Below are 17,291 nucleotides of genomic sequence, written 5' to 3'. Positions count from 1 at the left end.
GCACAGTGAGAAGCGGAATTAACGCGGTCCAAAAGCAGTGAGAGCACCAGCGCCAAAAGGAGTATCGAGAGCCTTAACTCATTGAGTGCCAAAAACGTAATATTACGTTTTTCCTTCCCATGCGTTGAGTGCCAAAAACGTAATATTACGTTTTTAGCTTTTTTTTTTTAAATTACGAAACTAGACACTCTAACACACCTTATATGTGATTTTGGGAACTCTGTGATGAATGGAAATGAAATATATGACGATCGTGAAACTCATGAAAACGCACAATCTGGACATTTTATGATTACTGACCTCTCCAGAATAAGTCCCGCCTCCGTAACTTCCGTATCCATCCAACTTCCGGGTGTGGATTGTCTATGAGAAATAACATGGCGTTTCGAAATATCATACCGGTAAAACATCTGTAGGTAGCGAAGTTGAAAAAGCTGGTGGGCAGATTGGCCTACACACTTCTGCCATATAGTTTCCACTGGATTTTTTGATTGTCGGTGCCGTTTAAGTAGTATACTATAGACTATACTACTTAAACGGCACCGAAAATAAAAAAATCCAGTGGAAACTAGATGGCAGAAGTGTGTAGGCCAACCTGCCCAGCAGCTTTTTCTACTTTGTCACCTACAGAGTTTGACAGGTACGATCTTTCAAAACGCCATGTTATTTCCCATAGACAATCCACGCCCGGAAGTTGGATGGATACGGAAGCTAGGAGGCGGGATATATTCTGGAGAGGTCTACTCTGTTGCCGCTTTGGGAGAGGGAGTTAAGTCATTTTCCGACGAATGACCGTCGCAGGAAGTTGCGTCATAACAAAGGGACGCCAGACCCTCTTGTAACAGCTACTCGGTGATACTGCAGACTCGTAAAAGTAGTTAGAAAATATACTGAAAATAAGGCAGAAAAACAACAAGTTTCCTCATGCTGCTTCCTTATGTTGGAATATGCAAAAATGTACAAACAATCAAGAGGATGCTTTCTTGTATGTGATTTCTGCAACAGTGATACTGCAAACGTGTTGATAGCCTATTGTTGAGCATATTTTTATGCTGTAGCCTAGTGTAAAGCATGTCACACTAGACTAGCCTACAGAAAACTAATTGATGTGATATAATGATAACTTGTATGCCTACAATGGTTTATTAAACATCGTAGTCATTTATTTAGTCAGTCATCATGTTCATGTTAATGAATAGGAAGGACATCTAAACGATACCAACATTTAAATAAACCAACATTTCGCGCAATATCTGCCGTGAGTCCCTATGCGTGAGTCACGAGCTCCTCCCAGCTGACTGGCAGATCACGTGGACAGTCAGTCGCGATCGATTATTTAATAAATACATGTGAATTACGAATAATAATAAAAAGATTCTACCTAATGTGACTATTTTTTCCATGAACTGTAAAAGAAAACACGTTTTTCCCCACTGTATTCTCCATAAAGAGTAAAGTGAATGATGTACTTATTTCTGGAATTGACGTCACTTCCTGGACTCGTCTGAGGCTGGTCTAATGGGTCATTCGTCTCTATAAGACTTAACTCCTACTGCGCTTTGGGTCGAATCAGTGACGCATGCACGTCAGGTCAAAACCAGGCCATTTTCGTGGGTCTATCACTAGGTGGCAGTCTCGCCAGGTCTCGCTGATCACTTCCCGGAACGTTTACACAAGTAAGTAACAGGCAACACTTCATATTTCATGAAAGACGTTATATCTCCATTTCTAGAAAAAAAACAGCGATTTTGATAACTAGCCACTGTTTAGCTCGGGATTTCTCAGGAACAGAGGCGTGTAGAAATACACGGTTTGCACCCACCGAGAGCTTAAAGTCTCACATTTTAATCGAGCTATCGTATGTGTTGATAGCTATAACACAGAATATGCTGTGGCTGTACAAAAATCATCAACAATGGTCTAGATTGCTGGCACTCTAGGACAACGCTCCCGAAAACAGCTTGGCATTCAATGAGTTAAGGCGAGACACGGCAGGTGAAAACAGTTTTTTCATGCACTGGTCAATTTCGAGATTTTGGGCTAATTTGCTACCTTAGCATGTATTCTTTCACACTACTACAACAACAAAGCCCGATTTACACATTTAGGTGTTTATTATGACCGCCGCTAGCGAAGCTAGCGAAGCGGTCATATAGGGATTGTCAAAGTTTTTTTTTTTTTTTTTTTTTTTTTTTTTCCCGTCATCTACTTCCTGAATTTTTGGTCAACGATACCCGGGACACCGAACCACCGGGGCACATAAAATTTGGTGGGTATGTAGCCCCACTAGACTTTTACGGAAAAATTTCGTTTCGTCCCCGGGGGCCACTCCCTCCCCGTGCTGGGCCCCCCGAACCGCAAAAAAAACAGTTTTTCCTAAATAACTACCTGAACCGTGGCACTGAGGATGAAGAATCTTTTATGGTATGTTGGTCTCAAGGGCCCACATCAACCTGGCCCATAATCACTCATTTGTGATTTGCACCCCCCCGGTAAAAAATGAAAATGCAATATTATTTTGCTTTAATTGCCCCTATCTTCAGTTAAGATGTTCAGAACTGCACCAAATTTTATGTGTATGATTGACCTGGCATTCTCTGGGGGTATGCCAAGTTTCATAGAATTTCATCCATGGGGGGGTCCTAAAAAAATTAGGTTATGTGTACATTTAGTGACTGTACACTCATTGGCCTGTAGATGGCGGTGCACACATATACACATGCACACACACACAGGCACCCACATACTATCGGTATTAGAACGGCCGATACATAATTACAAATTCAGTAGGATTAAAAGAAAGCCAAAATAAATAAAAAATAAATATTCATCATCATCATCATGGCTGCATTTCCAGTATTGGCGATAAGTAGTCGTTTGTCCACTAGATGGCGCATCGTTGCAGTGAGACGTAATTTTGTTGGATTGGAAAAACAGTGACTTCCTACAAGGACTGTTTACCGCAGAGAACGTCTAATAAGGATAGGACAATGTTCACATGAAATGTAATTCCCATTTCTTCTTGAAGCCGAAATAAATCTGAGGATGTTTATCGGACATGCTTGGTTTTTACTGCAGGTACGTTAATCTTATAATATCAATAAGGACCTAGGTAATGTTACCGTTAGCGTTGGTTGAGTGATGGAGGCCAATTTGATTGATTGCATTTGTAGAAAACTATAAATGCGGTTATACCAAGCAAATTGATAGCAGCACTGTAATTGTATCTTTCGACTGTCATTTGTTGCACGTGCTACAAAAATCATTCTGTGCAATGAAAGATTTACCAACGTTACACCGGTCTGATACAGTTTTGCCTATACATGCGTGAGACTGAGACGCCTGTTTATTTTGTTTTAAGTGCATGCAGGGTGTGAGAGGGGAATCGATGTGCTTTGATTCCAACTTGGTAGTTGTAGTCTGTGAAATTAAAAAGCACGTGTGTGTGAAGTATCCAAACACCTTGATTTCATTATGGCTGCTTTAGCAACACACCTTAAGCTACTGTGTAGTGGGTCCCATTTAGAAGTGGCTACTTCATTTGCGCTTTCCTTGACTCATGGAGCTGCGTGAATTTTATTACAACTTTTCGCCACGATATGGCAGTTTAAGTCCGCTTGATACTGTAAGGCGTAAGCCATTGGTTTCCAAAGGAGATTTTATTTGTGTCGCCAGCATAGCCTAGCCTATTGACAATTTATGTTGTAAATAGGCCTACCTTATAAGCCTACCTGTAGCTTAGGGAAGCTAACAGCTTTCTATTAGGATCTAGTTTGTTAGTTACAGCTTTGTCATAACTCCCTGATGCATTTTTGCATTTAGAATAGCCAGAGCGTGGATATCTCAATCGGAAAATTAAACAATATCGGGTGCCTATGGACTAGGCTGGGTGAACCCAGCCTGATCTGCCCGCTATTTATTTTTTGATTTCTTAAAAGATTGAGCTTGGTCTGGTGAAAGCCAGACTAGCCATGGACCTCAGTTACACAATGCAAGGGAACACGAATCAGCCTATATTTGCACTAACAATAACGGACAACAACTCTTTAACTTTGGCCCGTTAAAATGTGTATGAACAGTCTGCGACGCATTTCATCAAGGCCCATTTGGACATGTCAGTTATTTGCACCACTGGTTAGATGTAAAACAGCATTTCGTTTCAGACTACTGTTACTTAATTTGTGCATTAACAATAACGTTTCAGACTGTTACATAATTTGTGCATTGACAATAAAGTATTACATGAACTAAAGATGACTAAAATCTTATGTAGCCTAGAAGAAGAAACATTCACAAAAAATCCATCCATCCAAAAATGACCTTTGTTTTTGATAGCTGTTGAAAACGGCATGGAACTGACAGAGATGTTTTTGTTTATTTATAAATAAATAAATAAATAAAATTATGCTGATACCTTTTGCTTTTCCCAAATACAATGTAGCCTACAGGTGTAAGTGACCTTTCATCAATCCAGTTGCAATGGATGAACTGTGATGAACTGCCCTACTTGTGATTGTTTAGAGATTTTAAAGGTTTTATAACAATGCTACATCTTCTTTGGCTATTCTACAATCTATTCACCTTTTCAGCACCAGCAGACTACTTTCTGTGCAGCCGCACACACACACACTCAGGCATGCCAAACAAGCATACACAAAAGTTTCAAGAGTGGGGGATGGAGTAAAATATGGAGACAAATTGAAGTGTGATTTATTTTCGCAGAACGGATGTACAGGACTGAGCGGCGGTCATATTATGTACCGCTATGCGGTACATCTAGTTTCATTACATTTTGTCTACTCGCGCCTGTATATTTCTCCTAAATTCACCAAAAGTTAGTCTTCTAACGTTTCATGCTCTACCGCGACCGTGATACCAAACATAACATGTGTAGTACCCAGTGGCGGAGCTAGGGGATGGCTTACGGGGCTTAAGCCCCGAATCTTTTTTCAAAAGCCCCGAATCTTTTTTTAGTGTTTTAAATTCCCGGCAACTCTTATTTCCAATATAACTCCCCCTCGGTTTCTCTATAAATGTCACCAAATGCTCTATTACTGAGGAAATATATCCCTTATTTTCAAAGCCCAATATTGAAAAATAATTTGACTTGCTACACGATCTATGCCACGTCTCTGGGCTATCTGGTTAGATTGATTTGTTTAGATCCAGTGAAAATGCTGCCTTGACAACGCTACGTCATGGCTTCGGTGTTCCAAAAAGCCTCTGTCAGAAGTCTGTCACTTTTACAGTCTGTGATAAAACACTTTGTGTAGGCTACATGTTGTTGAAACGTTATGGATATTAGAAAGTTTTTCAAAAGACCACCCAGCTCCGTTCAAGCAACAGCATCGCCCAGTGAACTGACGGATGGTGTTGTTTCAGGTTGGTGATTTCACGTTAAGAGCTTTCAGTCAGTTAGGCAGGCTAACGTTAGGCTACTTGGCTAGCTCCCTAACATGCTTTTAACGTTAACGTTAAATGTCCTCGTTCGTCGGCGGAAAAGGCAAATTCAATACTCTCATAGGCTAGCTAAGACTACTGCAGAATAAGAAATTCCAGCTCCCAAAACAAAGTGATCCTCGTCTTGTAATAAATTAGGCTACACTGTTTTGAAATGTCATAAAAAACCCATTAACAGTTATCTGCCCATGTCAACTTTTCAGTGTCATATGTTGCACAAAATAATGTTAACTGTTAGCCTACCTTAAAACCTTGTTGATATCCTATCCACCACCACAGATCTTATAATCCAACAGTCCACATAAATATAAAAGTCATGTTATGTTGTTTTGGCTGCCTAACTAATTATTAACTAAAAAAAAAATAACATTAGGCTACAATGATATATTGAGAGGAAAGGGCCCTTTCCATAAGTGTGTTAATCAAGCACCATGCAGTCTGCATTCATAATCTAGGTGCTTGATTTTATGCACCTGTGTAAAGGTGCCTGATGAAACCTATGAATAATCTTGCTAAATTACAAAATTAATATAATTTAGAAACGCCTATGTCAAGATGTTAATGCATTCCTTCTAAAATACCCTTGTATCATGATGACTGGCCATACTGTAATTATATCATAACATTATGTATATTATAGTATAAGATATTCTATATATTTGTCACACAGATGAGACCAGGGAAGAGGAAGAAGGAGAATAGCAATAATAAACAGTAATGTCATATCAAACAATAGCCTAATGAAAATAAACAAATACTATAATATACAAACCATAAGAAACGCTTAATTAACTAAGTACATGCTAAACAGATATGAACAGCTATTGCCTCTTGAAAGACCCAAAACTATAATTTTACACAGTGTTGTGCCAGTCAGATACCTTGAATCTGTTGAATGTTAGTTTCACATTTTTTAAGTCTCAATGTGTCCATTAGTTTACACAAAATTCACTAGAAGTCATTATTTAGGGGGTTATTTAAAAAAAAAAAAATTAAATGGGCTAAGCCCCGAATGTTTACAATGTCTGGCTCCGCCCCTGGTAGTACCGTTGGAAAGCTCTGTTTTTCCTGCATGACGTTGTGCTATCCAAATATGGACACTTCCTTTTTAACCGCAACCAATCGCGAAAGTTCAAAGGCGAGTCTAGGCTGAGAACGGAATCTCTTGGCTGTGTTCCAAGGCTGTTTTCTCAAATTGAGTTTTTATCATTTTCCAGTAGAAACATCTCAGCCTATGTAGCCCCTATGTACACCAAACTTTCCAGATATACACTTAGCAGTATTCTGAAGATATTTACAGAGGGATTTGTTAATAAATCATTCCTGACCTGATTTATGTGACATTTTAATCAAAAATATAAGGCAAAAATCGATTTTTTAAGGCTATGGACAGTATATTCTGATTTCCTAGGTAATGAAAGCAGATATCCTGAAATCCCTCTGTAATTTTATTTTTATCTTGTACACACTAAAAAATACTGGGTTATTTTCTCAACCCAAACGTTGGGTTGAGGCTGTCAGGGCATTTTGTGGGGTTGTTTTTACTCATGTTGGGTTATTTTCTGTAACCCAGCTTGTTGGGTTGATAGTTTAGGACAGCGCCCCTCCTCTCTCCCACCTGACGTGGAGTACACTACCCAGCACCTGGGTGACTTTAACACAGCTGCATAGTTATTTGAGAGTTCGAAAAAACATCGTTATTCTTCCAACCGTCCAGTCCACCAGCTGTCAGCATGCAATGGAAATCAGGCGATTTCGTAAGGTATGTATCTTTAACTTTTTTTTAAATGTTTTATCCAGACTGATTTTAAAAGTCCACCCAGAGATGTAGAAGCTACCCTTCATGATATGAATGGATATTCTGCCTGCCAATTTCGTTCAGCCTCAAACAGGTTAACAATTGTGTCATTCATGCTAACTAACGTTAGCTAACATTAACTTACAATTACTGTTCATGTTAAATATACACAAAGACAGACTCATAAAAACATAGTTCTTTGTTCACTGGGTATGAACTGCTGACAGAAACAAAACGAACTTTTACAACGAACTAAAATGAGCATACCAAGCTGGTTGACATTAGCAGACCATATAGCTAGCATCAATGCTAATTAAATATGCTTCATGGTGGTTGTAGCCTAGACTATGGTTGCAGCTAACGTTTGTCAGCTAATATTAGCCAACACAGTTGAAGGTAATGTTAGTCTCTTCACAAGCCACACATACGGTAATAATAATGGCAAACAACATCTTATTAATTTATTCAGGGTAGCTTCATATCATAGCCATGTAACTTAACGTTACTGGGTGTTTTTGGTTGTAGCAGAGAAGACGGGCTCTGGTTGTAGTAGCACTATCAGACAGTCATTTAGATAACGTTAGCATCTAGAACTAGAAGCTACAAGTTATTATAACTGCACAGGTGGTCATGGTTTCCAAGTGTGTTGCGCTAATATTTTGTCTCCTGGTGGATTTTTAATGTTTGTCAACGTCATTCAATGATAATGGTTCATGAAAATCTTGAGATAAAGTTCTGTAAATAACAGTGATTAATGCACTCTTTTTTTTTTTCTTTGATTCACAGGGGTGATCCCCAAAACGGACGGTGGAATCTGCCTGCCTTCATGGAAGTATCACAAGCTTTTTCCTATCTGTTCAAAAAATAAACTGCCAAATAAATAAATGTCGAACTGTATTATTTCATTGCATGGCTATTGTTGCCCATTGGATGGATTTTAAAACATTATATTGTAACATTAATGATTTGCAAACATTTATTTGAATTATTATCAATTAATAGTGATTGGATTAAGGAGAAAAATAAGATACTTAGAATAACCCATAAATTAGGTCAGCATAACCCAGAGATGACAGTGAAAATAATATAAATCCTGGGTTGTATAAAATAGCCTACCCAACAATTATGTAGGTTTAACCTAACAGTTTTGTTACGATAACCCAATGTTTGGGTTAGACTATCAACCCAACTCATTGGGTTAACCGAACAACCCAATTTTCGGGGCTAATATAACTCAGTGCTGGGCTCGACCACTATTTACCCAGTGGATGGGTTGAAATTGGGTTGTTTTTAACCCAATGTTTTTTAGAGTGTATGCAAACAAAATGAAAGAATAATTTTGTACCAGGCTTTATCATATGTTCAGATCTATCTACCGAAAATATATGCAAATTTGCGCATATTTAATGAGATAATGCCGAATTTGCATAATTAAACATTCGAATTTCAAAAATTGTAATACATTTTTTGTTCATACTTGTGTAAGTAATCAACTGAGGAAGTTTCATGGTGATGTCTTTTATTTAAAAATTTTACCCTATTCACCTGTAGTGTCTCGCCTTAAGGAGTAATACTCTGGGGAGATTTCAAGACGAGCAACATTAGCATCGAAGTGAAGTCAATGGCCCGGTCTGTTGTTTTCGAGCCGAGCGAAGTAGCCTAGACTTTCCCGGACAGACCAAAACAGCCCCTCCAGAAACTGAGTCGAATCCTACTTTTCCTTGCTGCTCGGTTGAACTGGCCGAGTGACTCTCCACGCTGCAGTGGAGCTTAAATCCCTCGCTCTGCTCCTCTCCTCCACACACACACACACACACACACACACACCCTCTTACTCTGCTTGTCTCCCCTACACACACACACATGCACGCACGCTAACATACGCAGACACCCACTCCCGCAACATAGCCTACATACAGTACACAGTTCAAACACACTGATATCCTTTTCTTTTCTTCTACATACACGCACACTGATAACTTTTGTTTAGTTTTTGGGGTATCTCACTGACGAGTGAGCTAGAGACTTTGGACTTTTGTGTTGTAGCCTATATTGTTTATTTTCTGTTGTGGATAACCGGCACGGCTGGTGTGTATTTGTGTTGTTGTCGGATGCACGTCTATTTTTGGTTGATTTGGTAAGGAGTAAAGACGTGTGGCTTGAAACCTTGGTTATTGTCTGTTTATTTTTAATATTATTTGATATGGCTGGCGGTAGCTTTGTTTAATTATTATTTAGTGGCAGGATTGATAGGCCTGCCTGGCGCCTGAACTTGCTTTTTCTTAGTGCCCGACATAGCGCCGTTACAGTCTTATCAAGACAAATTTACTTAACGCACTGGCAGGCAAATTTGCTTGTATTTAGGACAAATTTGGTTAATGCACTGGCAGACAAATTTGCTTGTTTTCAGGATGAGACATCTTAAAAGGAGTCAAACTCTACTTAATTAAGTGAAATGATTTTACGCGAAAGCACTAGGTAAGTCTATTTAAACTGAAAACAATATGGATTACATTTTTAATCCTGATATAAGATTAATAACACTTGGTTAGATTTATTAGATAAGCCGTCTTTGCAGTGCAGCGATGAGATCTTCCTGATCCCGTGACCACAAAATCACTATTGTACAGGCTATCTATAAAACGTTACGCATCTGACTAAAAAAAACCTGGTCTAGCGAGAGGCATGAAGCACAGCTGAAGATGCACTGTCACAAGATGTAAGCAGCAACTTCTCTGCAGGATAAATGTCCTTAGGTTTTTTATTTTGTCATTCAAACATTATTGGGGTAAGTGTTTTTCAGGTTATGTTTTCGATGGTAACCTATTGTCAGTCAATAGTGAAATTAACTGTGTATAACTGTTTTGTTGTTGACTATGAGACCACGGTGAAGTTAGTTTCACTTTGCCAATGAGTTCAAATAACAGACGAGTGCAGATGCGTGTAGGCTATACTCTGCTAGGTTTTAGTAAAGCATGATTTAGTGGAATACCTGTTCCATACGGTCTTGCGTGCAAGTAGATTCCTTCAAATGCGCCGGTGACCATCAAAATACTAATGGGCTGTTTGAAGTTCTCACCCTATGAAGTTCTCACCCTAGGGTCATTTGCACGATGACCGCACCGAGAGTTTGACCTGCCGATACTGATTTTAGCCGATTCTGATTTCATTTCTTCTAACCTCTTTACAGCACACACAAAGAGTTATTTTCCATCTTTTCTTTAATAGAACATATTAACATATAAATGTAATTAACTTATCAATAATGGAATGGCTGTTAACAAAAATGGAACAGGTGACAGTTTCTTCTTCAAGTCTAACTTCAGATGCAGTATCAAACTATAATGCTTCCCAGTGTGGGACATTCATTTCACACACTACTAAATGCACTGTGTTATGGAACACCCATTTTTTTCTCACATCCAATATCCAACTAAAAATACAAAAACAATTGTCATGATTGAACATGTTGCCATGGAACATATTTTCATATGCATTAATGGAAACACAGGGGAGTGTGCTAAGAGAAGTGCTAATAGCGATTGATTAGGTGATCCGCCATATATGGATGAAAACAGGGCGTGTGTTTTGAAAAACATTAATCCAAATTCTGGTTAAATACATAGAACCTTTCAGAGACAGCTGAATTAGTAGGCTATTCCGAGCACCAGTTTTTTTTACTGCAGGCTACTATGTCAAATTAAGCAACTTCAACTTTTGTTTGCCTTTCTATAGGCTCGTAACAGGGTGAACGGCACTTCTGCATTCGCTTCGCGGCGCTCTATCGGCTATAACCGCACTATGTAAGTTTGCCAGATAGGGTAGCGGATCTGTAGTTCGATGGAATGAGACATAAGAAACTACAAACTTGCTTCTCATGTCGCAATACATCAAACTTTCATAAAATCATGCAATATACTCTACCTTGTCTGTGGACATTGTTATTTCCAAAGCCATTGTTGGATAAACAAATAGCGTGTGTGCGACAGAGGAAAAGTGCTTTGGTGTTAGTCTACGTGCAGTAAATAGCCTTAGTCTACGTGCAGTAAATAGTTTGAGTATTTTTAAGTGGAGTAGAACTACTAGGCCTATTCTGTATGCCGCTGCTTGTTGACATCTTATTATCAGCCTATGATCGCTAAACTTTGATTCTTTTTAATGTCGCAATCGGTTAACTCCGTTCAGCTGCGCTTGTGGTTCAGCTGTGGGCACACAATTAGCGCCAGGGACAGGTGATGAGCGCTGTTTACGTAGCCTAATGAAGTGACAGCTTAGTTAATTCCATGCAAAGCACAGCGTTCGCTTTTTGCGCATAGAAAAACTTGGTATTAGCGCTTTCTTTGTACATCCAGCTCTAAGTGCTGGCCTTTGCTAGCTCCTTCGAACTGTGCAAACTCAGATGGGTGACGTTGTTTCAAGTGCGGCCCGCAAGTTCATTTGACCGGCATAAAATCGGCATGTGTCAGACTGACCAGCCGGTCATGGCCGATCACGTGAAAATCGTCCAATTCCGGTCACCAGCCGATCAATCGGTACATCTCTAATTATATTGAATATTGCAATCCTCCCAAACTGTTGTTTTTATCTGTTTTCGGGGTCTAGGTTCTAATCAGGGGGTCAACCCCCCCAAAAAAACCTCATCATTTGAACTGTGCATACAATGCCAGACAGCCAAAGCCATCACCTTCAAAGCGAAAGGCCCTGAACAACCCTGAATGACATTGGAGGCCCACAATTTTGAGCACATATTTGAAAAAAATACAATGGACAATGGCCATTTCACAACATGAGCATGAAGTTGCGTTTACATTTTTGTTCCCAATTCCCATAGACAGCCACACACACACACACACCAATGTGTAATGCACACCATTGCATTTTAACTTAGAGGAATTAAATCAATGGTAGGGGTTGGGGTGACATTTTCTAGAGGAATCCAGAGGCATTCAAGTATTTCCATTACACTTTTATCGCCATTGTGGACTTGAGGCTGCTTAGGCCCCAGCAATGCTGAAAAGAGATACACCCAGGATTATGAAATCTGTAGAACCCATTAATGTGATAATTTCCCAATAATGTAATAAAAATCAAAATTGCAATAAAACCTCATTATGTTTTAACATATCGAGACGGGTCTCAATGAGATGCCTGGTCTGGTTTTTATAGAAGTTTTTTTGATTTATAAAACCTCTAAAAGACCACCAGATCACCCGCTTGAGCTAGTTCTATGCTGCTTTGATCACACACAGTCAGAGCAGACAGCACCGCTTAAAACATACATTTTTAGGCAGGCAGTGTTAGACAGAGCTCCTAAACTAACTTTAACTTTAACTTTGTTTTGAAAAGTGCTATATAAATAAAGATTATTATTATTATAAACTTCCCATATACAGTCAAGAGGCTGTTTCTCTTTCAGTCAGGTTCATTTGGCCTTAACCAATAGGAAGTCATCCCCGTATGATGTCATCTGAACCGATGGAAGGCTCACTCTCAGGTGTCCGCTGCTGCTCAAACCGGGGCATCCTCCCCCTCTTTACCCATGTGCTTGCCTAGAGCCCCGGGTGACGTTAGCTGCAAGCTACTGCAGTGATAACTACAGCTTAAAGGTGGCTTCGAGACTGCCCACCTCATAAGGAACCACCACCTCCTACCCCTCCCGCCAGGCAGAAGTCCTGGTCAAAACGGATTCGACAACAGCGCTCCAGATCTGAGTCGAAGGGCTCTGCACAGCAACATTCCTGACCTGAGTCAGCCAGAAAAAAAATCACCTACTCCAGCTCCGGTGTAAAAGAATCTCCCAGGTCTGTGCATGGAACTCCTTTCCCCTCGTGCCCCACACAGTGGTAGCCAGTGCTCTCCCTTGCCCATCTCCACTTGTAGTTTGGTGTCACATGAAGCAGCCTCACACAAAAAAACACTTCCCCTTCCCCTGTGGGTCACTAGGTCCCACTCTGCCTCAGTTGGGTGCTTGGGATGCGCCAACATGCAAGCAACTCGCTGCTCACCTGTGCCCTCAATCACAATTCACAGCGGTGTGCCCAATGCCAGTTCCACCCCACTATGTAGCCGCTCTGAGGAAGGAGATCAGCGAGCTGGCGGCAAAGCAAACTAACTAGCTAGTACCAGCGGAGGACATACATAGGGGTTTTTACAGCAGATACTTCATTGTTCAAAAGAATTATGCCATCCTTGACCTGAGACCTTTAAATGCCTAATTGAAACAAGTGCCATTCTGAAAGATTACTCGGCACCAAATCCTCGCCAGTGTCTGCTAAGAAGAATGGCTAGTCTACATGGACCTGAAGGAAGCGTTTTTCCACTTTGAAATAATGCCCAGACGCAGGAAGCATCTGCGTTTTGCTTTCAAAGGAGAGGTGTGGGAGTTCGACGTCCTCCTGTTCGGGCTATCGGTTCCTGCTCCTCTGAGACAGGACAGAATCTGCATACTAAAATTTTTGGACGACTGGATTCTGGAGGCTAACAGGTGAACTGCTCCCTCACTGCATTCGTTGGACTCGAGCTTGACCCCAAACGCCTGATTGCCAAAAGGCAAGCGGACATTCACACTTTTCCGCAGAGGGCACAAGGTCAGTGTAAGCCACTGCCTGAGGCTACTATGTCTACTTGCAGTGCTGGACCAGTGCTACTAGCTTTCTGGCACTCCCCAGACTCCGCTCTGACATCTAGCAGAATGAGTTGTGATAACACAAATTATGAATGGTCAGAGCGCTCCGCACCTATACCAACCGAACACGCCCGCTGCGCAAGACTAAACAGCTGTTCATCTGCTATGGGGCTTAGGCGTGCGTTATCAAAACAAAAGCTCTCCTACTGGCTGACTTAACACAATAGGGGGCACTTTTTCTTTGAGGTTTGTCAGGTATAAAAGTAAGGGGTTAACACAGCCAGGACATCAGTGCTAACTGTTCTCGGCAGAACTACAACCGCAATCATGACCATGGGCAAGGTAAGTTTAGAGGCAGCTACCATTATGTATGAATCATATCTAACAAACTAGTGGTACTGATTATTAATCTCACTTACTCTTTGAACAGATTATCTTCTACGAGGACAGGAACTTCCAGGGTCGTTCCTATGAGTGCATGAGTGACTGCCCTGACATGCACTCCTACCTCAGCCGCTGCCACTCCTGCAGGGTGGAGAGCGGTTGCTTCATGGTCTACGACCGTCCCAACTTCATGGGTAACCAGTACTTCATGAAGAGGGGCGAGTACTCTGACTACATGCGCATGATGGGCATGAGCGACTGCATCAGATCTTGCCGCATGATCCCCATGGTAAATAAGTTTCATGTCAGATGCTACTGATAATTAATGATAATTATTGGAGTAAAACGCTTATTGAACTTTTGTCTGTACAGCACAGAGGACAGTTCAGAATGAGGATCTACGAGAGGGAGAACTTCGGTGGACAGATGATGGAGCTGATGGACGACTGTGACTCCATCATGGACCGTTACCGTATGTCTGACTGCCAGTCCTGCAATGTTATGGATGGCCACTGGCTCATGTATGAGCAGCCCCACTTCAGAGGCAGAATGATGTACATGAGGCCTGGCGAGTACAGAAGCTTCAGGGAGATGGGAATGAGCAACATGAGGTTCATGAGCATGAGGCGCATCATGGATTCCTGCATGTAAACTTATTCCGCTTGATTTAAACGATTCCTTTTCTACATATATTTATGAAGTAATACAGTAATAATTAATGTTCATCTGGAATTTCAAATAAAAAAGTGGAAGAGTATTTTCCTGACTGGTTATTCAAACATGTTGCACAGGGGCCATATTGCCTATTTCATTGTTTCACATGAGACACGAATGAAAGTAGCAAATCAACACTAAATATAGCACAAAAAGTTGTGATTTTTCAGACCTGCCAACTTCAAAGAAATTGTATGAGTACAACAACCCCTTTCTTCTTATAGGCTTTCGCCATAGACATCATATAGCTGTTTTCTGTACCACTCTGGATTTAGCCATAGGTTGTCTTTTTTATTGGCGGATTACAACATTCTGTGTGTATACCGCCACCTACTGTACAGGAGTGTGTAAAGGGACTCGCCATAGGGCTTCAGCAGCTTTAGTATTCTTCTACTGTCTATGGTCTTTTCTCATCTCCCATCCAAACTGACACTGCGGCCACCTAGCAGGTCAGTTCGCTAGTACATTCTCTGTTTACAAGCCTGATTTTTAGTGACAAGCTCCGCCAGATTGTTCCCCAGCCCGCCCCGTTGAAAAACGTAATTGACATCTATAGAGGTCAATGGCAGTCAACGGTCGTATTTAAATTGACGTCTATAGACGTCATTAGCAGCCAATGAGTTAATGAACTTTTAACATCAGCAAAATAATTATTACACATTCACAATAAACCCTTTTCCCACTGTAATGGGCAATAGAGTCTCTGAAAAAAAAGAGATGAATTTCCATGAACATTCGGGAAATTAAAATAATGGGCATTGAAAAAAACTAGTGCTGTCAGTTAAACGCGTTATTAACGGCGTTAACGTAAACCTATTTTATCGCGAGATTAACATTCTTTTTGGTGTAACAAACTTTGTAGTTTTTTCACAAGCTGTTGCAACAACTAGTAACGTTAGAACAACTACAACACCACACTGGATCTAGCTAGACCGTGCTGCATGTACACGCCCCCTTTTAGGGGAAAGGGAGCTGTTTGGATAATGGAAACCTATGCTGCATAGAAGTGGGGAGCGAAAAGGGGTTATACTTACTAAATCTTGAAACAAACGTGAATAAAAGGCACAAAATAAGGTTGGTGTATCTGGAGTTAACTGTGTGTTTATGGGATTAATGCATGGATTAATGTGACCATTACGTTCCTATTTTTTGCTCTTTCCAGTTTAGCCTACTAACAGGAGTGTCACGAATGTAGGCACAGTCAAACTGCCCATGGCTGACTATAACTAAGTTCGGCAAGCTTAACTTTACATGTCATAACATCAACTAAACATAAGTCACACATTCATTCTATCACTTGTAATATGAACGTAGCCTTTTTCCTACAACTAGGTGAGATAATTGGCTATGCCTGTTATACTGAAGTTATACAGTTAGCTAGCTAGCAAGCTAACCGTTTTACATGGGATATGGTAAGTGTAGCTAGTACGTGCTGAATGGGTTATAATGTTGCCTACATCGTTTCGACATGAGTAGGTTACATACACATAATTCTTTATAACTGCCGTGTTAGTAAAATTATTGAATGGCCTGTAAATTAATAACTAGATGTAACGTCAAGGTGTAATTAGGCTATCTGTCTTTCCCATTAGAATCAATGATATATATGTATGTTAACTTGTTTTCCGCTAAAATGGGGCGTGAAGCAAATTAAATGTAGCCTATATGATATCATAATTTGCATAGGTCAGACAGGCCTTGATATGATTACACTAGTTAATTCAAGATAGTACCAACATGTGGCACATATTTTGATACACGGGATGATAACAAACTAGTTTGTCAAATTTGGGACATCTATTGACTTGTGTGTTGCCAGGAGGCGGAGCCAAATATAGGAAATATTGGATTTCTAGGGGATGCTATAGAGTCTGTGAATATGTGAGGGTTGAGTCCATTTCACTATATTTTGTCATCCAAGGATGTTACATGTCAAATTTAATCAGTGATATTCTACTTAGAAATGCGAAACCAATGTGTACATGTCCATGAATTGCAAAGGTCAAACAGGTCAGATAAGCTTACACCAGTAATTTTCAACTAATAACATGTGGCACAAATTGATATAAAGGGCATAGAAATTGGCAACTGGTTTGCCGTATTTGAGACCTGTAGCTGAGTTTGTATTGCTGTAGCTTCCTGGATGTGTGAGGTCATTTCACTTTGAGGTTTCTGAATGTGTGAGGTAATTTCACTCCGATCACATATTTACTAACCCTAGGTTAATAGGTCATAGGTCAGACAGACCTTTGTAGGGTCACACCAATTACTTCACAACATTAGCACATATAATGCATGGGATGAAAACAG

The 17,291-nt window shown here is 40.4% G+C and overlaps 1 protein-coding gene across 1 annotated transcript; it reads left to right on the top strand.

Moving 5' to 3' along the window:
• Positions 1 to 14,210: 14,210 nt before the first annotated feature.
• LOC143099913 (gamma-crystallin M3-like) lies at positions 14,211 to 14,918 on the top strand. The gene is made up of 3 exons (XM_076262824.1): positions 14,211 to 14,225; positions 14,314 to 14,556; positions 14,640 to 14,918. The coding sequence occupies exons 1-3, from the start codon at positions 14,211 to 14,213 to the stop codon at positions 14,916 to 14,918; spliced, it is 537 nt and encodes a 178-aa protein (XP_076118939.1).
• The last annotated feature ends 2,373 nt before the right edge of the window (positions 14,919 to 17,291 follow it).

Source organism: Alosa pseudoharengus, unplaced genomic scaffold (assembly GCF_046254945.1).
Source record: "Alosa pseudoharengus isolate Yale_2024_CS ecotype anadromous, Long Island Sound unplaced genomic scaffold, YU_APseudo_1.1 YU_APseudo_1.1_scf_3, whole genome shotgun sequence".
NCBI lineage: Eukaryota > Metazoa > Chordata > Actinopteri > Clupeiformes > Clupeidae > Alosa > Alosa pseudoharengus.
This window is presented reverse-complemented; position numbering and strand designations above follow the sequence as displayed.

What these genes read in the sequence shown, in the direction of transcription:
- LOC143099913 (XM_076262824.1), top strand. An exon ending in CTTGCCGCATGATCCCCATG is followed by an intron (nt 14,557 to 14,639) that starts GTAAATAAGTTT and finishes TTGTCTGTACAG; the next exon opens with CACAGAGGACAGTTCAGAAT.